Source organism: Mercurialis annua, linkage group LG1-X (genome assembly GCF_937616625.2).
Source record: "Mercurialis annua linkage group LG1-X, ddMerAnnu1.2, whole genome shotgun sequence".
Classification (NCBI taxonomy): Eukaryota; Viridiplantae; Streptophyta; class Magnoliopsida; order Malpighiales; family Euphorbiaceae; genus Mercurialis; species Mercurialis annua.
Window position 1 is genome coordinate 63,310,252 of NC_065570.1, and position 23,060 is coordinate 63,333,311.

At 29.3% G+C, this 23,060-nt stretch overlaps 4 protein-coding genes and 1 non-coding gene across 9 annotated transcripts; 1 reads left to right on the forward strand and 4 right to left on the reverse strand.

The window, feature by feature from the left end:
- Positions 1 to 227: 227 nt before the first annotated feature.
- On the reverse strand, positions 228 to 3,784 carry LOC126665717 (mitochondrial ATPase complex subunit ATP10). Of its 3 annotated transcripts, none has more exons than XM_050358616.2 (8): positions 3,510 to 3,783; positions 3,339 to 3,379; positions 3,132 to 3,190; positions 2,378 to 2,566; positions 2,064 to 2,135; positions 1,677 to 1,852; positions 1,466 to 1,584; positions 228 to 405 (listed from the first exon to the last, which is right to left on the reverse strand). In XM_050358616.2, the coding sequence occupies exons 1-7, from the start codon at positions 3,584 to 3,586 to the stop codon at positions 1,467 to 1,469; spliced, it is 732 nt and encodes a 243-aa protein (XP_050214573.1). In that variant the 5' UTR covers positions 3,587 to 3,783; the 3' UTR covers positions 228 to 405; position 1,466. The 3 variants fall into 3 exon arrangements, with proteins under 3 accessions (XP_050214573.1, XP_050214555.1, XP_050214563.1); XM_050358598.2 differs by having other exon boundaries at positions 3,132 to 3,195; XM_050358606.2 differs by lacking the exon at positions 228 to 405 and having other exon boundaries at positions 1,347 to 1,584; positions 3,132 to 3,195; positions 3,510 to 3,784.
- An 808-nt stretch (positions 3,785 to 4,592) lies between these two features.
- On the forward strand, positions 4,593 to 6,780 carry LOC126666168 (glycosyltransferase family protein 64 C3). The gene is made up of 2 exons (XM_050359159.2): positions 4,593 to 4,741; positions 5,465 to 6,780. Exon 2 carries the CDS (start codon positions 5,567 to 5,569, stop codon positions 6,632 to 6,634), a length of 1,068 nt encoding a protein of 355 aa, XP_050215116.1. The 5' UTR covers positions 4,593 to 4,741; positions 5,465 to 5,566; the 3' UTR covers positions 6,635 to 6,780.
- Positions 6,781 to 7,132: 352 nt separating this feature from the next.
- On the reverse strand, positions 7,133 to 12,292 carry LOC126674339 (uncharacterized). 3 transcript variants are annotated; one of them, XM_050368778.1, is made up of 9 exons: positions 11,848 to 12,289; positions 11,231 to 11,417; positions 10,813 to 10,946; positions 10,298 to 10,410; positions 9,763 to 10,006; positions 8,707 to 8,859; positions 8,308 to 8,387; positions 8,169 to 8,218; positions 7,133 to 7,576 (listed from the first exon to the last, which is right to left on the reverse strand). In XM_050368778.1, exons 1-9 carry the CDS (start codon positions 12,244 to 12,246, stop codon positions 7,416 to 7,418), a joined length of 1,521 nt encoding a protein of 506 aa, XP_050224735.1. In that variant the 5' UTR covers positions 12,247 to 12,289; the 3' UTR covers positions 7,133 to 7,415. The 3 variants fall into 3 exon arrangements, 2 of the variants coding, with proteins under 2 accessions (XP_050224735.1, XP_050224744.1); XM_050368787.2 differs by lacking the exon at positions 8,707 to 8,859 and having other exon boundaries at positions 11,848 to 12,292; XR_007639512.2 differs by lacking the exon at positions 7,133 to 7,576 and having other exon boundaries at positions 8,199 to 8,218; positions 8,712 to 8,859; positions 11,848 to 12,292.
- Positions 12,293 to 13,798: 1,506 nt separating this feature from the next.
- Positions 13,799 to 13,870, reverse strand: TRNAC-GCA (transfer RNA cysteine (anticodon GCA)). The gene has a single exon. It is a non-coding gene; the product is annotated as a tRNA-Cys (tRNA).
- An 809-nt stretch (positions 13,871 to 14,679) lies between these two features.
- On the reverse strand, positions 14,680 to 21,386 carry LOC126665041 (uncharacterized). The gene is made up of 9 exons (XM_050357716.2): positions 21,000 to 21,386; positions 19,947 to 20,133; positions 19,743 to 19,876; positions 18,983 to 19,095; positions 16,580 to 16,826; positions 15,957 to 16,112; positions 15,783 to 15,862; positions 15,025 to 15,074; positions 14,680 to 14,935 (listed from the first exon to the last, which is right to left on the reverse strand). The coding sequence occupies exons 1-9, from the start codon at positions 21,384 to 21,386 to the stop codon at positions 14,805 to 14,807; spliced, it is 1,485 nt and encodes a 494-aa protein (XP_050213673.1). The 3' UTR covers positions 14,680 to 14,804.
- Between the last annotated feature and the right edge of the window lie 1,674 nt (positions 21,387 to 23,060).

Genomic DNA, 23,060 nt, shown 5'->3' on the forward strand with positions numbered 1-23,060 from the left:
CTATACATTTTTTTTATTTTTAACCCTTGAATACATAAAAATTATAATGTTATTAAAGAAAATTAGATTACATATGAATAGTTCATTTTTTATTTTTAAATTTTTCAAAATTTAAAACTAAACCGACTAATTTACTTAATTTTTTTTATAATAAATGAGTGAAATCGATTATTTTTAATTGGAAACGGTTTAATTTTTTGGTTGATTTTTTCCAGTGCAGCCCCTAGTCATCAAACAGTTCCAACAATAACCGCAACAGTTGAACCAAACAGGTTCAAAATCTTTTTCCGTATTTATAGTTTAAGATTATTAAACCAACTATTGCATTGCAACTCAACTCAAGAAGTTGGAGAAAGAATTCAAATGAATAAAAAGAACAGAAAGATTGTCTTCATAGGCCAATCCCTGCAAATTATAAGAGAGATATCCAGACTTTAGGTTATTCTTACTTCATACATGTACTTCTAAAAGTAAATTACTTTCCCCTCAAGTTTAAGTTAGTTAATTGTTTCCCTTTTCGTAAATTTTGATATTCTCAAATAGTTTAATTGATAAAAAATAAAGTTTAATTTACGCTTAAATGCATAAAACATCACCAATTTCCGCGTGTTTTTGGTACTTAACATGAACTTTTGATTTTTGCATATTTAACGTGAACGTTCCAAATCTGAAATTATGTATCACGTTTGCATTTTTTTATTCAAAACGGTGCCGTTTCACATCCAAAACGGCGCGGTTTTACAGCCAAAACAGTGTCGGTGTCATTATTGCAAAATTTTGAAAGTTCATGTATTTGTATGCCAAAATTAAAAGTGCATGCTAAATACCAAAAATACGCGAAAGTTGATGATTTTTTATGCATTTAAGCCTTTAATTTATTCTCCCCAACTTATTTTTAGTTTAAATTAGTCCAAAATAAAAAAAATTATGTTATGTATTTATAATAACTATGGAATAATTTCAACTAAAAATAAATTGAGGGGCTAAATTATGTTTTTTAATCAACTAAATCCTTCAATGATATCAAAATTCAATAATGAAATACTTTTCCCTAATGTTTAAGCTATTTAATTGTTTCTCCTTTCGTAAATGTTAGATATCATCAAATGGCTTAAGTGATTTAACTTATCCCCTCAACTAATTTTTAGTTTAAATTAGTCCAAAAAAAGTTGACGTAATAATAATATTTATGGACTAATTTAAATTAAAACGTTGAGGGCCTAAATTGAATTTTATTTCTATCTATGAATTACTAAATTGTAAGTTGTAACTTAAAGTCTGGGTTATAGTACTTATCATTAAAATGTTATATTCTTCAAACACAGATTAAAAAACAAAAAGTAATATCAGGATTATAAGATGTTTGCTTATTTCTAAATTACAAGTGCGATACCTACTTGCAACTAAATTTTAGGATTGTGATCATAGAGTATTCAAAATCAAGGCAGCACTACTTCTCACTAACCTCATTTCTCGTCCAATAAAAACGACATGCAAGAGATGAGAGAGGATAGCTCGTCTTCTGCAGCCAATCCAGAGCCCTGCCATCTTATTCTACCAAACTTGTCGAGCAGGAAAATATAACTGCAGAGAAGTGACAATAATAAAGCATATATTCAAAACAAACTGATTTCAGTAATCAAAGGCATAGATTACGAAGCGAAAAGCTTTAATACCCGGTGAGAAGGTTCAATATTTTAAGTTCTTTTCTGAAGTAATAATGGTCACCAAATGAATATACAATCTGCTTCTGGAGTGCATTGTTTGCATCGGTACTAGATTTCCTCATTATCCGGAGCAGCAGACGCTTGATTGGATTCCGACATAAGAGCCATGAGTCTATAAATGAGACCTGAAAGTGTAATCCTGATAATTAAGGATAGCATGCACCTTTAATATCTAAACAATCATGAGAATCTGAAACGTAAAAGTGGTATAACCGATATCCTCGTCGCGCTTTTAGCTAAATAATGTCACCCAAAAAGCAAACTGTTCTACTTACAGTATTATCCCTTCGAATTCCTTATTGTTTAAGCAATTAAAAGTATAGAGCAGTTTAGTACCTCATAGAGATGAATATTATCCGCATCATGAAAAACATTTAGGAAAGGTGTTGTCCAGGAGTCAACCATTGCCTGTGAAAAAGTAATTGAATGCTTACTTAAACTATATACGATAGCCCTAACCATTATTATTTATTTCTCTTACAGTTCTAGCCAGAAATTTATTACTTATATAGATTCTGAAAAATCTACGTAAACGCTTCATAAGAACAACAATAAAAAACAGAGGAAAACAAAAGATGCTGTAGGCCCGTAGGGAACATCACAACAGGTTTACAAAAGCTATGTAACAAACATATGTTCAAATTCAATACCTGAGAGCTTGCCCGAAAGGAAAGACAAATTAAAGATGCTTTAGGATTAGTAGTTGCGGTAGCATCAGCTGCATTTCCGTTGGCCCCAATAGGCAACTTCAAAAAGTTACCTTTAGAATCGTTCACTTCCAAGTGGGGAAACTTCACGGCTGCCATTGCAGGAATTATTATTTTATTTGCCATCGCAATCTGCATAATCATCAATCACAAACTAACTATTTCATTCCAACAAAGGCACATAAGCTGACATAATGTTTATATAGTGACCAAGCTGATCATACTGCAGGGTGCAGGAGCAATCTCAGTTATAAACATATAGTAGTAAATAAAACCAGCAATAATTGCTCCCGGAAAACCCAACTAAGGTTGCAAACTATCAATGAAACGCGTTGTACCCTCCCTCCACATTCCCTTCATAAATAGTAGTCATTCTCAATCTCAGAAAATCCATATGCGTCTCGTCATATATATGCTCATAATGATTGAAAGTAATCAAGAAAAACTCACACTTGACAATCCTAAGCCATGTTGTACAGAAACAAGAAATGCTGGAATGAAAAACGGCAAAACTATCTATTTTTTGCAAGAATAGGTTGCAATCTAAAGTTTCGGAGTTCAAATAAGGTTTTCGCAAACGGAACACCGAAACGTAGGACTCAATAAATTTCCGTGAAACACAGATCCTAAGATCCATACCTGTGTAATAAAATTAAAAATGAAGACCACCTAAAACATAAGTTTGCAAATAACATACCTTACCACCGTGTTGCTTAAGCTCAGCAATATCAGCAAAATAACCCCTATTCATCTCATCTGCACTGCCCTAAATCACATCATTACTATAATAAATCAATCAAATTTAAAACAAATATCAACACTGTTATTTACATCAACAAATCTTATCAAGTATTCTTCAAACGAATTCCGCAAAATTAAAAGAACGATACAAATTAACACTTACAGCCTCGCACGCTCTTTCTCAATAGCTGCTTTATTTCCAAGCTGCAACATTTTCAATCCCCCCCAAAAAAAAAATCAGCTCAATTAAGCAAAGATTAATATAAAATTACAAAAATTAGAATAGTATATTCCAAGAAATGGGAAATTGGCAATAATGGAAATTAATTAGTACCTGATAAATGTCAAGAAATCGATTTGAAGATTTGTGGAAGAGATGATCAGAAGGGAGAGGATCAGTAATGATGGCATCTTTGAGTTGATAATTTTGAGATAACAAAATTGAAGATTTTGCTGTGTTATTCATTTGTTTCGTTAATCTACTTAGTCTTAACATGTTTTTTTTTTTTTTATCAGAATTGGCTTTTGAATTGATTAAACCCTTCTCTGGTAGAAACCCTAATTTGAGGACTGATCGAAATCAGATTATGAATCTCTGATCGAAATTTGATTGGGGAGCGCATAATAAACTCCATGTCGTTTCCGTTTTGTTCTATTTTTTCTTCTTTTTTTATATTTTCATGGCAAAACACTTCTAAGTTCTAAAGTTCCTATATTAGCTTATGATACTTAATAAATATTTTGCAATTAAACTAAACTTATTAAACAAAACAAAACAACATAAAAAAAATAACCATTTTTAACAAATTATATTTTAAAGTTTAAAAAGTAAAACATAACATATAACTATGACACTCCTCACGTATAATATGATTTACAACTTTATCTCTTTTATCTATAAATTAAATTTAACAATTTTTTATTTGTATTTTTATTAATAGTTTTATGTTTTTATTCCTTTTTATATTAATTTTAAAAATTAATTAAAAAATTGAACTTCAAGTTAGTCTTTAAGACTTATATTTAATATAAATATAATAGTTTATGTGATCTGGTAGTTTAAAGAATTAAATTAAATTAAATTTTTTAATTTTTATTAATCATTATTTTATTTTTATTTTATTTCTCTTACATTTTAAAATTCAAAAAAAATTAAAACCTAAAAAATTATTTTAAAAAATTAAATACTTGAAACTCTAATAAACATAGAAAAATTAAATGAAATGTATTAAATTATTAAATATCATAAAATATAATTTGTATTTATACTTATATTAAAAATAATTGAAGGGCTAAACTAAAATTAAATATTTTTGAAATAAAAACTGACAACTATATTGTTTGATTTTCAAACAAGAAGGATGAAACTGTAAATGATAATAAATATCAGGGATGTCATGGTAAGTTTCTCTCAAAAAATAGTTTGTTATTTTGCAAGTGAGCATAAAACGCGGGGTATAGAGACTTCCCGAAGCGAGATCTGTGTATGCATAATTATGTACTAAACCCAACAAACAAATCCCAATCCTTGTTACTGCTCTTCATTCATTTTTTGTCTCTATCAAGGTAATTTCTTATTATTTACTGATGATTCTTGATTGTTAGCTGATTTCTTTTTTTTGGAATTGAATCTTGTTGTAATTTTGAAATGATGCAGTTTCGGATCAAGTTGATTTTCATTACATTCAATAGCTTACTGTATAATTGATTTGAGTATTTTTAGCTGTGAGATTGTTTTTATGGACTGTAACTTACACTTGGTGAAGAGTTTGCAGTATTGCAAATGATAATGAGATTCTAGGGCTGAGCAAAATATCTACCCCGCCGATTTAATCGACCGAACCGATGACTATCGGATGGTATATCTGTTATTTTATTAGGTTTAACCTTAAATTCATACTCGCAGCGAGATCTTTTTCGATAACGAAATGACAAGTTTTTTTGTTAAATTGTTAAAATTTGTAGCTTTATAGAATGGGATCATCCTTGGAAGTTCATACGTTACCATTTACTTGGAGAGTTGATTAAGTTGAATTATGGTCTTCTGGCTTATAAATTTGCTTGCGGTGAACATAAGATTTTGTTTTAAAGAGCTTGAGTGAGACTGAATGAATTTTTATCTTAATGCATCAGTATTTATTTGCTACTAATGATGTCAAAATTGTAAGATCGGTCATTTGTCGTTGGTATTAGATGAACTCTTGTTGAATCAACGGAATCCAATGAGTAAATTTGGGTCCTTGGAGTAAAATCTGGTAATAATGTCTAATTTTTGATGTTTTTCTGTAGGTACTTTTAATGCCGATTTGCTACACTTTCAATTTCTGATGAGTAGAACATTATTGATTTGCTATACTTTCAAGTTCTAACTGATCAAGACAATGTTAATATATGCACCAAACCTTACAATCGGAGATGATTGTACAAAACAGAGTCACATTCGTCGTGACTATTTTATTGTTTTTAAGCTTATTGCTATTGTTGCCTCTTGGTGTGCTTTCCCATAGAACATCTCGTCCCTTTGATCCATGTAACCCCTCAAATGAGTTAGATCAAAGAGCTCTTCGAGCAGATCAAATCACTGTACTTATAAATGGTTACTCCGAGTCCCGTATTCCTCTCCTTCAGACAATTGCTGCCACTTACTCTGCCTCCCCGCTAGTTTCATCAGTGCTTATTCTTTGGGGAAACCCTTCCACTCCGGTCCAAACACTGGCACACTTAGCAAAAAATCTCTCCCTCTCGTCTTTTGGCTCTGCAACCATCTCCCTAGTCCGCCAACCTTCAAGCAGCCTCAATCTCAGGTTCCTCCCTAGATCATCGATACATACACAAGCTGTCTTGATCTGTGATGATGATGTGGAGGTTGATCCTAAATCCTTCGAATTCGCTTTTAAGATTTGGAGGTTGAACCCTGACCGTCTAGTTGGATTCTTTGTTAGATCACACGATCTTGATTTATTCGCAAGGAAATGGATTTACACGGTGCATCCGAATAAATACTCGATCATGCTCACAAAATTCATGATCTTGAAAAACCAATATTTATACGAATATAGTTGCAAGGGTGGATCAAAAATGGCGGAAATGAGGAAGATCGTCGGTAGAATGCAAAACTGTGAGGATATACTGATGAATTTTGTGGTAGCCGACAACGTAAACATAGGGCCGATATTGGTAGGGGCAGAGAGGGTCCGAGATTGGGGAGATGCCCGTAATGAAGACAATAATGGACAATTTGGATTTGAGGATGGAGAGGGGAGTACGGTGCAAGCAGTCGGGTTGAGCAGCAGAGTCGGGGAGCATAGGAAGAGGAGAGGGGAGTGCATAACTGAGTTTCATAAATTGTTGGGAAGGATGCCGTTGAGGTACAATTATGGGAAGGTAGTTAATTCAGTTGGTGAACAAGGTTTGTGCATGAAAGGAGGCAAGTTGGTCTTTTGTGATCGGTATCGATAAATTCGATTTTGGTTCCGTTTGCAACGAAATTAATTATCTTTTTGATGTCTAATACCAAAGCGAACTGAATTAATTTTTTTTGTATTATCAAACCAAATTAAATGTATCGATTTGGTTATGTTATACAGTTCAGTTCGGTTTTTGCATAGGGGTTTAAAATCTCGCTCGCAAGCTACTTGAAACTCGGCTCAATTAAACTGACTGGAGTTAGAATTTTTAAGGGTCGTTAGTAACGAGTTAATCTCAATCTTAGTGATACTCGACTCGAAAGATCGTAAGTAAGCTCGTTTATATAATTATATGCTAATTTGATATATTATTATTCTAATTTTAAACCTTAAATATTTAATTTTTATATTTTTTGTTAAAAAATAAATATAATATAGACAATTGAAATTTATTTATATGTATAAAGAAATATAGTATTTAAATTTTTAATTAAATTTTTAAATAATTTATTTTGATTTAAATTTATTAAATAAAAATGAGATTTGATCAAACTCGTTAAGCTCGTGAGCTTTTGATAAGCTCGAGAAATACTTGATACATAAATTCGAAACTGGACTCCAAAGTAAACAAGTCAATTTCGATTTTCTCAATACTCGACATGACTCAACTCGTTTACACCCTTATATTTGCATACCACCACAAACAAATACCAATTTGATACAAATTGGAAGTCTTTTGTTTCTTTGAACTGAGCTTAGTGCTGTTGATCTTTGCAATTATCCATAGTTCTACACAAACAATTTCTGACTTTATTTATCTTTCAATTTTTGTATTACAAAAGCTTTGTTGTGGTTTTTTCATCGGTAATACGTAGATTATCGTAGTATTTATCGATCCATCTTCGGATTATATTGATCTCGGTTTTTCGTTGCGCAAGCAACCATTCTGGATCTGTTGTAGCATTTGCTACAAGTATATCCAAGCAATGAGACCCTGCCCAAATAAAATTAAATAAAAAATATACTTCAAAATCACACATTTTTTACGAGAGAATGGTGTTTCTGTCTATAGACTTGTTGCAGAATCAAAATCTAGCGTAGCAGAATCAAATAGATCCAATTTTGCCAAATTATTTTCATATAGCTGCATTTAAAAAAAAAGTTAAATAAATCTGGCACAATAAGAAAATTTAGAATCATTTTATATGAAATCATCAAAAATTCATTTTACTCCTCCAACTTAGCACATTAGATAAAAATATTTATATCTTTTAACAAAAGTAACTAATAGTTTGTCAAATGTATCCGTCTGGTGACGTTAAATTATGGTGTAAACCGAGTTAAAACTGACGAGCTATGATTTTTTTTTTTTTTACATTAAAAATGCAAAGTTGGACAATTTTGATCTACTTTAGAAGGGTGAAATGAACCTTTGTTGAGTTCATTTGACCGAAATTGAACCTAATTGAGTTTACTATATAAGTTTGTGGATTCAAATATTATTTTATCCAAATTATACTATCTAACTACTATTGATTTTATTTTCCTTTTCAGTTTGATATGTAAGGAGTTATATATGAGTATACCATTGGCTGTATGAACTGCAAGAATAGTGTCTGATATGTTTTCCAACACCCTGTAATTATAGAAAAATAGAGCAAATTATGAACCCATCAGAAAATACAAATCACTAAAATATCTGTCTTTTTTTAAATTTATGTTTACCCGCCACTACTGTAAGGATCTTTTAGTCCATTGGAGAAAATAATGTTGCTCCCAAACCTCTGAAGAATCAATTTAATGCTCTGCAATACAAAAGAATAAACAATAAATAGCTTGATTATAAGTATAGTGATGTTTAGTGTTAAATATATTTATTTTAACTCACTAAATTGACTAATAATACTATTTAACTTTTTTTAAAAATAATATTTGTTTTTAAAGCATAAAAATTATAGATGTATAATACTATTTGATCTTTTTTTTAATAAGTACAATGAAACAAAAAACAATTATCAAATAGTGTAAATGCTGAGCAGTATGCTGCTAAGTCGTGAGTTCTAAGTTTCCGCAAATACTATTCCTTCTTTAATTATAAAAAGAAAAAAGAAAAAAAAAACATACATGACCTCCATAGTAGGTAGTGACCCAATGAGGACGAGGTGTAATCCCATACAAGTGGTTGCAGTTCTTATTGTGAACATTGAGATCAAACGGTAACGGTGGGAACATTGTGTCATTGCCTATCCCAATTGGTATCACCATCTCACTACATGTCTATCAACATCCACCCAAGTTATATGCAAAATACTCCAAAAGTATTAATCATTATGAGAAATAATTTATTTTGTATATGATTACCTATATGGACCAAACTGAATAATAAGTTCGTATGAAATTATATAAAAAAAAATTAAAAAAATTCAATTCATTTGTATATTACAAATAAAAACTTTTAGTTATTTTTAGTACATAATGAATTTAAATAAAAAAAACAAAAAAAATCAATCAAATGCACATTCCTAATATAACCTTTTAATTTTAGTACATTGCCTGATCATCAATGTCAAAATCTTGATCCGATCTAGTTAATATTCATATGCTTTACTTAATTGAGATATAATTTATTTAAAAGTATTTTGACTTCAATTTTGTTAAAACATTAAAAATAGAAAAAGGATCGATAATTTTTTATTTAAACCTTTTATCAATCAATTTTATGTGGCATAATAATATAATTAAGGCGTATATATTCAAGAAATTCTTATCAAATAAGCAGCTCATATCTTTTTAATATAAATAGGAAGTAATATTATATTTTTTATCTTAACATCATAATCTTAAAAATTGAATCGATATTCAAACTATAGATAGGCCACCATTTTACTATCTAGCTGTTTAATTTCAATAAGATCAATCAAACATCTCGAAAACCGGTCAAACCTTGAACCGACTGAAATATATAGGTTTCACCTTCTTTTAAACCGAATTATCTACTGATTTCAATTGAATAGGTCCGACCAATTGGTCTAAATATTAAATTAATGCTTCAAACATTACAATTTTGTGGGATATAATCTGGATGTCATGATTTTACATTGTCTAACTAAAAGAAGTGTATAATTCGACAAATAAAAAAAGATAATTAAAAAAAATGGTGATAGTGGAATTAATGCATACCTGCCATCTCCAACCAAATGCTGTTTGAGAGACATTAGTGGGTGGATTAATATAGCATAATCTTTTTCCTTTATAAGAAACAATTCCACCAAATATTTTATCAAGAGTATCATTACTTGTTATTCCATCTATGCCCTTGCAGATTAGGTCAACTGGATACGTTGGTGCTGGTCTATTGTATTGTGCAGCACTCGCATACATTGTGTCCAATTGGTCTTTTAGTTCATCAGAATCAGTCAATGGTCTAAAATAGAGAGGAGAAATTATTGCAATCAATCATAATGTGTAGGGTTAATGGCAAACAAAATTATAAACATTAGCGTCTTGTGCAATTATAACATCGAATTTAAATTTTTAATATATTTTTTCTGATGTGCACACCATAAGGTAAAATTTTCTATAAATTTTCGGCGTCCATATTAATAAAAATATATCAAAAATTTAATATGTGTTTTATTGGAGTTAACCTTAATTTATACATTTATAGTTGCAAGAAAAGTTCCGGAATTAAAAATTGGCAAAAGTTGATTATTACTTGCAAGTCTTGAATTTCTTGCTTAAAATTTGAAGGCCATTAGGCATAGAAGCAACTTGATCAATTTCTGCCCATGATTTTTGTATTGTTTGATAGCAACTCTCACTAGCTTCCTGCAAGTGGGAAAACATGTAAGCCTTTGGGTGTGTATTGAAAACGGAAATATCAGTAGGGCGAAAAAATATTTTATGGAGTTTCAGAATTTTAGAAGAATATTCAGAAACGAAAATGAAAATGTCAAAATGTAGGACTCGTAAAGTTTTTGTGACATAAAAACAGTCATGATTGTACGGTTATGAGTTCGAGTTCATTCAAAATTAACCCGCCAAGCTGTGTCATAATACTAAGGCGGAAAACGTCAAAACTAAAAACAACAAAATATATTTTTAAGAATAAATTCTAAAAATAAACCTTTTGATTTTTAGAAGCGTTTTCAGAAACGGAAATAAAATACCAAAACATAAAACTCAATAAATTTTCATATAACATGGTCGCCAAATAAACGAAAAACATACCCTGAAATCCTTGGAAACAATAGAATAGTATCCATCCTGAGGGGTAATATCATCAAAGTAAAGAATAGGTGCTGATGATGCCAAAGCTCCAAGAGCTATGTGAGGGTATTTAAGTCGAAACCATGAAGCCAACACTATAAAATTAAACAAAGAAAAAACAAAAATTATATACAAATAGGCATAAAATAAGAATATTAAGTTCAATGAAATAGTTGTGAAAATTAATAAATTACGTTAAACGGAACAAAAATAAAAGTTTGAAATAAAAAATGCTGCTACAAAAATACAGCAAAGTGTTTTCAAGTATAGATTATACATATGAAGTTTGAGATTTTTTTAAAAAAAAAATCGAAATGAAATGTCTAAATATAGGACTCGACCAATTTTCGTGCAACATAGACAATAAGCGGTCACTTACTTCCACCGTATGATCCTCCGATAACAATAACCGGAGAATTTTCAGCTTTCCGCTTTTTCTTGATATGAATAATGATTTCTGCATAGTCTGCAATAGCTTGAGCAGAATTAAAATATCCACGAATGCTTGAATTCTTCAATGCTTCTTCTTGGGAGCCAAATGGGATTGATTGTCCATAGAATCTATGCTGATACAATGTAATTAAAGTATATATAAGCAATCAATTCAAAATAGCAACGCGAAAACATCAAGTAGCACGGAAACAAAAATCCTGAAACGGAAAATGGTTAGCTATTTTAATTTACAAAAAATAGTTTTTAGAGTTTCAGAATCGTTTCGGAAACAGATTGGTCACGAGGAAACGTATAGGAATCCAGAACTTTCCTTTCAACATAGATATGAACTATAGCAACAAGAAAACATTGAGACTATTAACCTATGCAATACGAAAACAAAAAGGTCGAAATAAAAATGGTAAAACTGTATTCTTTATAAAAGTAGGTTATAAATATAGGATTTCAGAGTTTCGGAATTGTTTTCAAAAAGAGGAAACGCGAAAACATTATATGACTCGAAAAATTTCCGTGCAACATAGATATATTGACTAAATATTATACCTCTATATATACCAAAAGAGCATTGATTTGAGCAGCATTATCATCAAGAAAACCAATAGCCGTTAGATCACCATCTAACGGTGCTTCTGCTCCAAAATAAACAAAGATTGGTGAATCAGAATCAGCACCACCCCAAAACTTAGAATTAATAACATATCTTTGCTGGAAAGTTTGATAACTTTGAGGATTATAGTTGAAGTGATCAAGTGTTTGGTTGTAGAAATATGTTTCTAAATCTTCAGAAACTGATTCAGACACAAATGTTTTTTTAGGGTTTTGTAAAATTCTTGGTCCTATTGGACTAAGTATTGGAATATTTGACAGTTCTGCAATTGTAGAAGATGAGAGAATTATTGCACATAGTAAAAATAAACGAGACAGAATTAAAATTGGAGACATTATAATGGAGAGTTATTGATCAAGTAGTTTGTGATTTAAGAGCTTCTACAATCACATACTTATATAGTAATTGATGCTATCAGTCCCACCATTATTGTGTAACTGAGTCGAGGCAGCTCGCAAACTAACCAAAACTTGCTAAAAATATTTGAAGTCGGTTCGATATTTAGCATTTTGAGCTCGAGTTGAGTACTCAAGTCAAGTGATGATCAATCAAATTTAAACATTAAAATACTAAATAGACTGATTCGATTTTGAGTAATTTTTTTATCTATTATAATTATATACATTTAATTATAGGGTTAATGTCATAAAAATTCATCAACTTTACATGTTTTGTCATTTTAATCATGCCGTTTAAAAATCGTCATTTTCATACACCAACTACTAATTTTTTCCAAATCGATACACCGAGTAAAACTTCGGTGAAATTCCGCTGAGTTAGCAACCGGATAGTAACATGTCCGAACGAACCGGATAGTGACACGTCAACGATTTTTGCCGGATTTTGAAAAGTTAAGAACATAATTTAAGGTAAGGTTGCAAAGTTTTATTTGTCATGAGTAGGAAATACTTAGTAGATAGTGAGAAATGAGCAAATATGAAATATGCATTAGGCTTATTTTAGGGATTCTGTTTTAAAAAAACTGAAGATTGAGAACACTCAATGTTTTATTGGCTAGACATAATGACATTAACTTATAATTATATATTGGGTGTGAATAGGCATAAAATATTCCCATCAAGTAAAAGAAGTGCTCTCAAATCTCATGAGTCATAACATAATTTGTTTTCCTGCAGATTTTACTGTTCATGGTAATTTCTTTTTCAGAACATGTTGAATTCAGCTGTCGGGGTCGTTTTCCGTAAATCACCGAGCTTTTCTCAAATTACAGAAAGATTATTAAATAAATTATTCTCATAAAATGGTCACTAAATTATACCTTTTATTTCGAAAGCATTCACCTATAAAAAAAATGGACCGTTTTCATGCAAAAACGTAACATTTTTGCTTATGTGACAAGCCAAAATTACAAAAAAAGGACATAGTAGTCTAGTAACCTCTTTTTAATAAAAAGTATAACTCAACGATTTTTTTATAACTCACGAAAAGTTTAGTGATTTTTTCGTAATAACAGAATTATTTTTATAACAAAAAATATAGTTCAGTGATCATTTTATTAAAAAAAATTCTATAATTTAAGAAAAGTTTAATGGTCTACGGAGTTTAACATTCAACTATTAGAGTTAGAGATGAAATCAAGGGATCAATGAAATTTAATAAATATACAACAAAACCACATGAATAAAATAGTGATCACTTGACCACTTTTAAAAAAATTATATTGATATATAATTAGTCTAAAAATAAAATATATATTGGAGAGACGTTTTTCGAGAAAGTCTCCCCTTGAGGAGATGTTTTCGGAGAAAATCATTTAGTTTTTTTTTTGAAATAAAAAAAAGCAGGGAGATAAAAAAAAGAAGCGATATTTAGTAATTTAAATGCGATATTTAGTAATATTCTTAAAAACAATTTATTTGTTTAAAAAGGGCCCTACCGGGTTCGAACCGGTGACCTCTTGATCTGCAGTCAAATGCTCTACCACTGAGCTAAGGACCCATTTTGTCTTCTTGTGGAGCAAAGACACTAATTAATAATAATCTAATAATTAGATTTGTTTTTTTACACTACAACATAGGGTAACTATAATATTTTTAGTTTTTAACCTCTATCCAAAGTCCAAACAGACATTTAAAGACTACTTGATAATTAGAAGAAGATTATTATTGTCAGCTACTAAATCTGTAAAATTATGCTATTTTTTAATCTGAGATATTCAAAACCAAAATCCTATGAGTTTTCTTTTTTTGACAAAATAAATTAACATATCGACTATAATAATGAAACAGACAAATAAATTTTGAATATAAAATTATGATAATTTGGTTAACAAAATTTACTTTTTATGACATATTTTATCAGCAAATAAAAAATAAAATACGATTCTGTATAAATTGTTTTACAAAAAGTTAGTTAAAAATTAAAAAAAATGTATTATATTTATAATAACATAAAATTCATAAAAAAATCATAATAATTATCATAAAAATTGGATTGATAATTGCTAAAAACTTAATTATTATTTTTAAATATGGAGTAGTATATCATTATAATAAATTAAGAGAATAAATATATTTTACTTTATCATTAGATTTTTCATCTTTTCTATTAACCATTGAATATAAATAACATAAGTTAAAAATTTATTGGACCAATCAAATATAATTTTTATTCCGATAGAATTATCAATTAATCATAATTTTGATATACAGATTTATTTTAAATAGAATAGTAAACTCATAAAAGATTATTGAATCAAGAAAAACTTAAAATTCCAGTTTCAAAGATATTCTTCCACAAAAAGAACATTTCACAACAGCCTCATGTTATTAAATCCTTACTACATAATTGTAAAATTTCACAGCATTGTTTGATGCAATTTTAGCCACTTTAATCTAAAGAAGGGTATAAATGGCGATTATTTTAGAAAGTGCTACTTAATTGCAAGTTTGGCATAGTACTCCGCAATCCAAGCTCCAATAATCTTGATCTCTTTGTATCGCTGCTCGATCAACCAATCAGGATCATCTGATGTTGGAGTGTATAAATCCGCGCAATGGGCTCCTAAATATCACAAAAATTTAATTAAAACCTTAAATTTCTGATTATAATTTGTAAAAAATTATGTATTTCTTCAGGAACTGTTAAATTACCATATTTTGTATATATTGCCACAACACTGTCCGATATATCCTCTAGAACTCTGCAATTGATTTTTCAATTATAGATTAGTTAATGTGATTTCGGATGATACGAATGATATGTAATTAGGGAAATGTAAAAATTGAACCAAATTGAATAGTCAAACTTAACCGATATATTTTATTTGACTTGGTTCGGTAATGTAGAAAAAATAATTTTTTGGTTCAGTCCGTATTTTAACATAAGAAATTTTGGTACAAATTGAGCTAAAAAAATCAATTTACGCAGCTGGTTTAGTTTGATTCAGTTTGGTTTATTTTGATGATATAAAAGTTTTTGGTATTTTTAGTTCAAGTTGGTTTCGAATATAAAAAGTTCAGTTAAATTTTAATACAAACTGAATTGAAAAAATTGCACTGAATTGAAAAATTGAACCGAACTGACTAGTTTAGTTTGGTTTAATTTGAAAATTTAAACATCACCTCGTAAATTTTTGGTTCAAATTATACTTTAAAAATTGAACCGAATCTTCGGTTCAGATTGAAAAAAAAAATCCCTTCGTTATAGTTTCAGAAAAAGTAAAAATAATGGTTTGATTCATTTCTGCTCAAACTGAATGCATAACCTATATGCAATGTCTATACTAGATACATAGAAAAATGTGGAAACTGAAAACTGCATACCAACATTTTTTTTTATTTGTAAATATAAAATTCTAACTTTAAAATTGAAAATAAAATATAAAAACATAATATTAATACTTCATTACCCTCCTGAACTCCATGGGTCGCGTAGTCCATTGGCGAAAATAATGTTGCTTGCGAAAGTTCCGAGAACAGTTTTTATGTCCTGAAGAATTTAATTATTTTTGTTAGAAATATTTCATATAACAATTTTCATAATCAAAATAAAGAAACAAAAAATAGAATGAAAAAGAGCTTACATGACCACCAAATTGAGTAGTGATCCAATTAGGTTTTGGCTTAATACCAAAAGTTTGTAGGCAGTTGGTGGTGTATTTGTTTATGTCAAATGGATTTGATTGGAACATTGTCTCATTGTAACTATATCCAATTGGAAACACCATCTCACTACACGTCTGAAATATATTGCACACAGATAAAAATATTGAAACAAGAAATTCTAAAATATATTATATACCGTTTCTAAGTTTTAAAAATAGAATAACTATAAATAAAATAAAAAATATTTGTTAATTCGGATAACTAAATTTTAAAAACCCTTCACTTGAATTGAACCAAATTTTTTTGTAAAATGAAGCGATCAAATCACTGAATTTACTGAAAACAAAAAAACAAAATTAACTAAAATAAATCAGTTAATTCGATTTCGGTTAATATTTGTTCATCCACGGATGTAAATGACTATAGGTGCGTATACCTCTCAAACTGCATCATTTGATTTTGGTTGATCTTTTAGTTCGATTCGATTTGAATCAAAATAAAGTGAAACTTTAATTTTCAACATAATGGAACCAAAAGATTTAAAAAAGTTATAATATCAAACAGAATGGAACAAAATTTATTGATTCGGTTCGGTGAATACCTGCCAATCCCAAGCACTCCCGTTATATAGTTCATTAGGTGAAAATACATGAAGACATGAATACGGTCCAGAACGTCGGGCATGGAGACCGGCAACAATTCTGTCAAGGATATAGGTTCCTGCCGGAGCTCCGTCGATGCCACGGCAAGTATTCTGGACCGGGTTATAAGGAGGATTGTCGTACTGAGCTGAGCTAATATACGTGATCTCCAAGTAATCCTTTAGCTCTGCCGACGAGTTTACAGGGCTTCAAGATGAGAGTACATGACAGCAAATTAAAGCATGAATTTAGTAGAAACCAAATTGATCCTTGAGTTCAAAAAGTTGACCATACGCTTTTGCGACGGAAAATATCCGTCACAAATTCAATTCTATAGATCAAGACTCAAGAGTGTACATTGGTCGATTTGGTCATCAAATTATAACCAAACTGAAATTATTATTTAGTTCAGCTTGTTATTTTGGTTAAAAGAACCGGATTTTATTAATTTTAATTATTACATAATTAAAATAAAATAAAATAAGTGATTTTGGTGGTAATTCTTAATTATATACATATTTAATTGGCAGACTGATATCTAAATCCTACATAAAAATTACATCTAAAATATCTTAAATTTCTAAAAAGAATTACAAAACTAACATCATGTGTAAATATTATATTCAGTTATTTCTGTGGGTTTGATTAATTTTAAAATTTTAGTACTAAAAATCAAACCAACCCGACTTAACCAAAACTATCAAAATTAATAACCATAATCGGACCAAATTAACTGAAAACCAAACTAAATTAAAACTTTGATTCTGTTCAGTCGATTTTCTAGGTTTTATCCGAATAGTGGACACTCCTACTACACAAATTATATTGGGCTTTTTATATAAAATACTGTTTTTTCTCCAACATTTACTTTTTTACCATACCTTCTAAATCTTTACATTTCATACCAACTTTCTTTTCTTTTATATTACTTTTTGAAAAAAACTTTGCTTTTTAGATTAACTCCCATTTTCCAACATTTTTTTTCATCATTTTTGATTTTTTTTCACCATTATATTTCTGCATTTAATATTTATCACATATTTTAATTTTAAATTTTTTTAATTTTTTTGATTTTTTGGATTTTTTTTTTGATTTTGACTTTTTTTTACTGTTGATGTTTTTCGCCAGTTTTAATATCAATATGAAATCAACATATGTAATAAACTAACTAATTTAAATTTTTCAATCTTCTTTTACACTAATTTTTATTTTTTTAATATTTTTTCAATTTCTTTTATTTTATTTCACATATAATGTGTTCTCTTTCGTTAATGATAAAATCAACTAAATATCAACATAATATCAACACAATATCAACGTAAGATCAACATTGTAACATTGCATATCATTATTTTCTTCTTCACCAATACTAAAATCAACAAAATATCAACCGAAAATCAACACAATGTCAACACTGTAACATTATAATAATTCAACTTCATTATTTGTCTTCTTCCCCGATACTATCATATTATTATCTAGTCTCAATTTAATTTAATTTAATTTTTTAGTTTATTTCACAGACAATATTATCTTATTTGTCAAAGTTAAAATAAAAAAACGGTTGATATCAACACAAAATCAACATAAAATCTACAACACTGTGACATTACAATAATTCAGAAATCAATCATCATTAACAAATCGTTTTGCAGAATATAAAAAAACGCAGAAACACAAAAAAAATGCAGAAATAACAAAATTTTATTCCATAAAATCGCAAAATTATTCTACATAACATGAAATGAGTATTAAATTCTTTAAAGATACTCTTTATACATGTTTAATGGTGAAAAAATAGTAAAAAATTAACAAATTACAGATCTGAAAATGAAAAAATTAACAAAAAATTTCAGATCTTAAATCAAAACGATAAAAGAAAGATGACAGCGAGACGAAGACGGAACGGCGGAACGGCGGAGGTGGAAAATGGAAGAGAAACGATGAAAATGGAACGACGGAGGCGGATTGGTGCGAAGAACAAAAGGTGAGTTGAGAGAGAGAAATGAGAGAGAAATTTGAGGAGAGAGAAAATTATTTGGTTTATGAGGTTCTGACTTGAAGCAGTATATATATGATGTCCGTAAAAAAGTAATAATCTTCAGCGTTTATGGTAGTTTTCATATTGAAAACTGTGACCCGTATAAAAATTATATTTTTACAAAATATATATGTTTATGTAAAAAGCCCAATTATATTTTACGACACAAATTTGTCCCAAATTTTTTCTTGGACCAAAAATCAGTTAACAAACAGTCATTTATGATGGATTTTCCGGTTAAAATGTGTTGTTTTTTAGTGAATAACAGCAGAATTGAAATGGATTTTAATTCAGAAAGGTGAAAAAATTTCTGAGTGATTACCTGCAAGTATTGAACTTATTGCTAAGTGCCATGAGCCCATTTGGTTCAGCTGCAATTCTATCAATCTCGTACCAAGATTCCTTTATATAATTGTAACAACTCTCACTAGTATCCTGTATTAATCAAAATAATCTCAATATAATCAAATTAAATTCAAATGATTGGATCACAAAAACCAAAATAATCACAACTCTCACTACCTTTTGGTATGTTATTTTCATATACTTGAAAGAAAAAAATATAGTATCTTATTTTTATTAGCATTGATGCTTAACCCTCAATTTTTTTCCCATTTTATAGCCGAGTCAAATTTGATAACCATACCAAAAACCCAATTTAGACACAGAATTCCTACTTTAAAATCCTTAGTGATCCAATTTGCAATGTGATATCATGGTTGTCGAATCCGAATCGGCTAGGCTTGTTTAACCGGAAAACTCAAGAATCGTTCATTGAGACGGATTTAATTATTCCAAAATCCTTTTTCATTAAAAAAACCTTTTCAAATCCGTTGAACTAGTCAGGCACCCTCTAACCCATACACACTGCTCAACCGGTTTTTGATTAAAATGCACTGCTCAATAATATTTTTCTACTACTTTAAGCAAAATACTATAAATATTATTTTTAGATTAGGGTTCATTCCCGATTCGAAAGGTTGAACCTTAAATCCTTAGCCATCCAACTTCACCAATTTTATGGCCGGATCAGATTTGACAACCGTGCGAAAATAAACTAAATTTAATATCAGAATTCTTACTCTGAAATCCTTAGTAACAACAACATGATACCCATTTTGCGGTACGATATCATCAAAGTAGAGTATGGGTGAAGATGAAGCCAATGAACCAATCACAATGTGTGGATATTTTAGACGAAACCAAGCAGCAAGCACTGATCAAATCAAAAAATAATTAATTAATTTCGGACGATATAAACTAAATTAGCATAATAAATTACTTACTTCCACCATAAGATGCTCCAACCGCAATTGCTGGGGAATTTTGTGCTGAGAGATTTTTCTTAACATCTGTTATTATTTGTGCGTAATCTGCTAGAGCTTGTTCCGAGCTTAAGTAACCGAGTGTCGTTGAGTTTCGGAATGCTTCGTCCTCTGATCCGAAAGGCATTGATTCTCCATAGTAACGATGCTGCATTGAATTATTTCATCATCTATTCCTCGTTAGTCCAACACCAAGAAAATTATTTAACGGAAATTAATGCAGATAAACTATGTTGCACGGAAATGAAAAATGTTAGAGAAGGAAAATGCTAAAATGAAAAACGATAAAATCACATGTTTGATGAGAATAGGTTAGAAAAATACAGTCTTAAGTGTTTTGAAAATAGAAATGGAATGCTGAAATACAAAAAACTATTGAACAAAATGCAGATAACTATGTTGCACGGAAATGAAAAACACTGTAAAATATTAAAATAAAAAACGGTAAAATCACATGTTTTATGACAATGGTTTAAAAATATACATTTTAAAAAAAAACAGAAAGAATTGAATGAAATGATGATAAATTATGTTTTTTACGATATGAAAACGTTGTACGGAAATGAAAACATTGCAACAGGAAATGATAAAATCACATGTTTTATCAGAATAGGCTGGAATTATATATTTTTAAGTGTTTCGAAAATAGAAACATAACGCTGAAACATAGAAAACTACTCAACAAAATGCATATAAATTATGTTGCAAGGAATCGAAAACGTTGAAACGCAAAATGCGGTAATACCACACGTTCTATGAAAATAGGTTAGAACCATTCAATTATAAGTATTTTTGGAAAATGGAACGCTAAAACATAGAAAATTACCGAAGGAAATGCAAATAAACTATGTTGCAGCAAAACAAAAACACGTTGAAACAAAAAACATTGAAACGGAAAACATGAAACCACTTGTAAAGATTCAGAAATGTTTTTGGAAACAAAAACGACACCATGAAACATCAAACTCAACAAGTTTCCGTGCAACATATATAGTAGATAAATAACTTAATTACCTCAATATACAATAACAAACCCTTGAAGCGAGAAGCAAGATCAACAATGGAAGTCTCAACATCATAAACTAAATCAGATTCTTCTCCGGTCCAAACGAAAATCGGTGAGCTAGAATTAGCTCCACCCCAGTACTTAAAATTCAATATATATCTCTGTTGAAATGTTGCATAACTCTCTGGTTTATAGTTGAAATGATCCAGTGTCTGAGGATAGTAATTTATTTCATACTCTGCTGGTAGATGATAATCAGAGAATTCGCTTGCAGCGAATTTTTGTGCGTCGTAAAATTTTGTTAATCTAGTTAGTTTTCTGGGATGAACTGCTGATGAACATATTATTGGAAGCAATAGCAAAACTAAGCATAATTGAGATGATGGTAATGCCATTTTTCGCTATGATATTTTTTCGCTTGTAACACTACCAATTTATAGTGGTAAGCTAAAACTAATCAGCTTGTACGGATATGGAGAAACGAAACACTTGAACACTAATACGGCGAAACATCATTATTTTAAGATTTTTTATATTAAAAATGAATTTTTGTGTCTGAAACATTAAGTTTACGACACGTTTTTAAAATGGAATATATTGATTGAATAAAATGTTTGTACTACTTATCAGGGAAGTCGTCTAATTGTTATTCTTACTCTTTGAAAATTATAAAGGTATTGAGTTATATAACTCATATTCATTAGAGTTGCTCTCTGTTGTGTAACTCATGCGTAGGAGTATGAAAAGTGTTTAACTTCGGAAGTAAAATTATCAAAACTAATCGGTTTTTTAAGAGATTATAGACCGAACAAAAATTTAGAATAAACTTTGATTCAATTTCATTTTCAGTTTTACCAAAATGGAAGAGTAATCGTTCTTTTAAAAAATGATAAAAAAATAAAAGATGTTAAATTCAGAAATTAAATCCAAGTTAAATTGTAATATATACATTACATATTTGAGCATATAAACACAAGCAAATAATATTATTTTAAAAACTGTTACTATATAATTCTTGTAATTCTTTCTTTTTGTTGGTTTTTCACTTTATTTTATTAAAAATCAAAACAAATCAATTTTTTTAAAATTTATAATATATAAACTGATTGACCATTTTTAGTTCGGTTCAGTTTGGTTTTTTATTTCGTTCGGATCCTTACACAACCCTACTCATGCAGACCTGAAAAAGATAAAATGAAAGTCGATTCTTGTCATCAAACTTGGTAATCTATGCTATCTAGCAATTCAATAAGCAATACTTTAATCAATTTTTGGACTATACTTTCTTGTTTGACATTAAATTCTTAGAAGCCGGCACAGGTTGAAGGATGATCAACAATATTTAAAGATTCTACAATCTGTATAGTTTCATTTTGCAAGCATTTCATCCTTTAAATTAAAATATTATTATTGTTCATAACAAAGAATCCAAGAATTATAGACATTTTTAGCCGATTCTGCAGTCAGATTACAAACTATTTGCAGTACACTTTCTCCTTATAATTATCAGCTTGTCAATGTTTCTTACCATTTAAAATATTAGGAAAAGATATATTGTTAGTGTTTGAACTTTTATGAATCTGCTATCTGAGTGCCTCAACTCTCGTTTCTTTTAATTAGTATTTTTTTTTAAAGTGTATCAAATGAGTTCTATTAGTCATTTCTTAAACATTGCACTAGTAATAAGGTTACAAATAAATTTCAAATTTGATGATTTAATTTGTTATTTTCATTCCACATAAGCAAGCTTATCATTTGCACATATACTTTTATCATTATTTTTGCTAATGCGACAATTAGATTTAAGCAGATATGGGTGTTATTTATATTTGTTGTTGTTGATGACAGAGAAACAGCTAAAAGAACTTGTTTTATATATTATAAAAAATAAAATATTAATTTAAAAGAAATAATTCATACATTGAAATAGCAATTTTTTAGAGTTAAGACACTATTGATGTAATTTTTTCAAAAAATTAGTAACATTTTGTCTTAGAAAAGAATTAATAATATTTAACCAAGAATCTTGAAGCCAATATATTTCAGGCACTTTATTACAAGAGAGAACG

Bases quoted from the DNA above. Each gene is read 5' to 3' on its own strand.
- LOC126665717 (XM_050358598.2), bottom strand. From the start codon at position 3,671: ATGTTAAGACTAAGTAGATTAACGAAACAAATGAATAACACAGCAAAA. The intron at 3,380-3,509 runs GTACTAATTAAT...AAAATGTTGCAG, and splicing joins GATTTCTTGACATTTATCAG to CTTGGAAATAAAGCAGCTAT. The intron at 3,196-3,338 runs GTAAGTGTTAAT...GATTTAGGGCAG, and splicing joins GAGAAAGAGCGTGCGAGGCT to TGCAGATGAGATGAATAGGG.
- LOC126666168 (XM_050359159.2), top strand. From the start codon at position 5,567: ATGCACCAAACCTTACAATCGGAGATGATTGTACAAAACAGAGTCACA.
- LOC126674339 (XM_050368778.1), bottom strand. From the start codon at position 12,246: ATGTCTCCAATTTTAATTCTGTCTCGTTTATTTTTACTATGTGCAATA. The intron at 10,411-10,812 runs GTATGTTTTTCG...TCCCACTTGCAG, and splicing joins TTGTTTCCAAGGATTTCAGG to GAAGCTAGTGAGAGTTGCTA. The intron at 8,860-9,762 runs GTATGCATTAAT...GGATGTTGATAG, and splicing joins CATTTGGTTGGAGATGGCAG to ACATGTAGTGAGATGGTGAT.
- LOC126665041 (XM_050357716.2), bottom strand. From the start codon at position 21,386: ATGGCATTACCATCATCTCAATTATGCTTAGTTTTGCTATTGCTTCCA. The intron at 20,134-20,999 runs GTAATTAAGTTA...AATTCAATGCAG, and splicing joins GTTTGTTATTGTATATTGAG to CATCGTTACTATGGAGAATC. The intron at 19,096-19,742 runs GTAAGAATTCTG...TGATTAATACAG, and splicing joins TTGTTACTAAGGATTTCAGA to GATACTAGTGAGAGTTGTTA.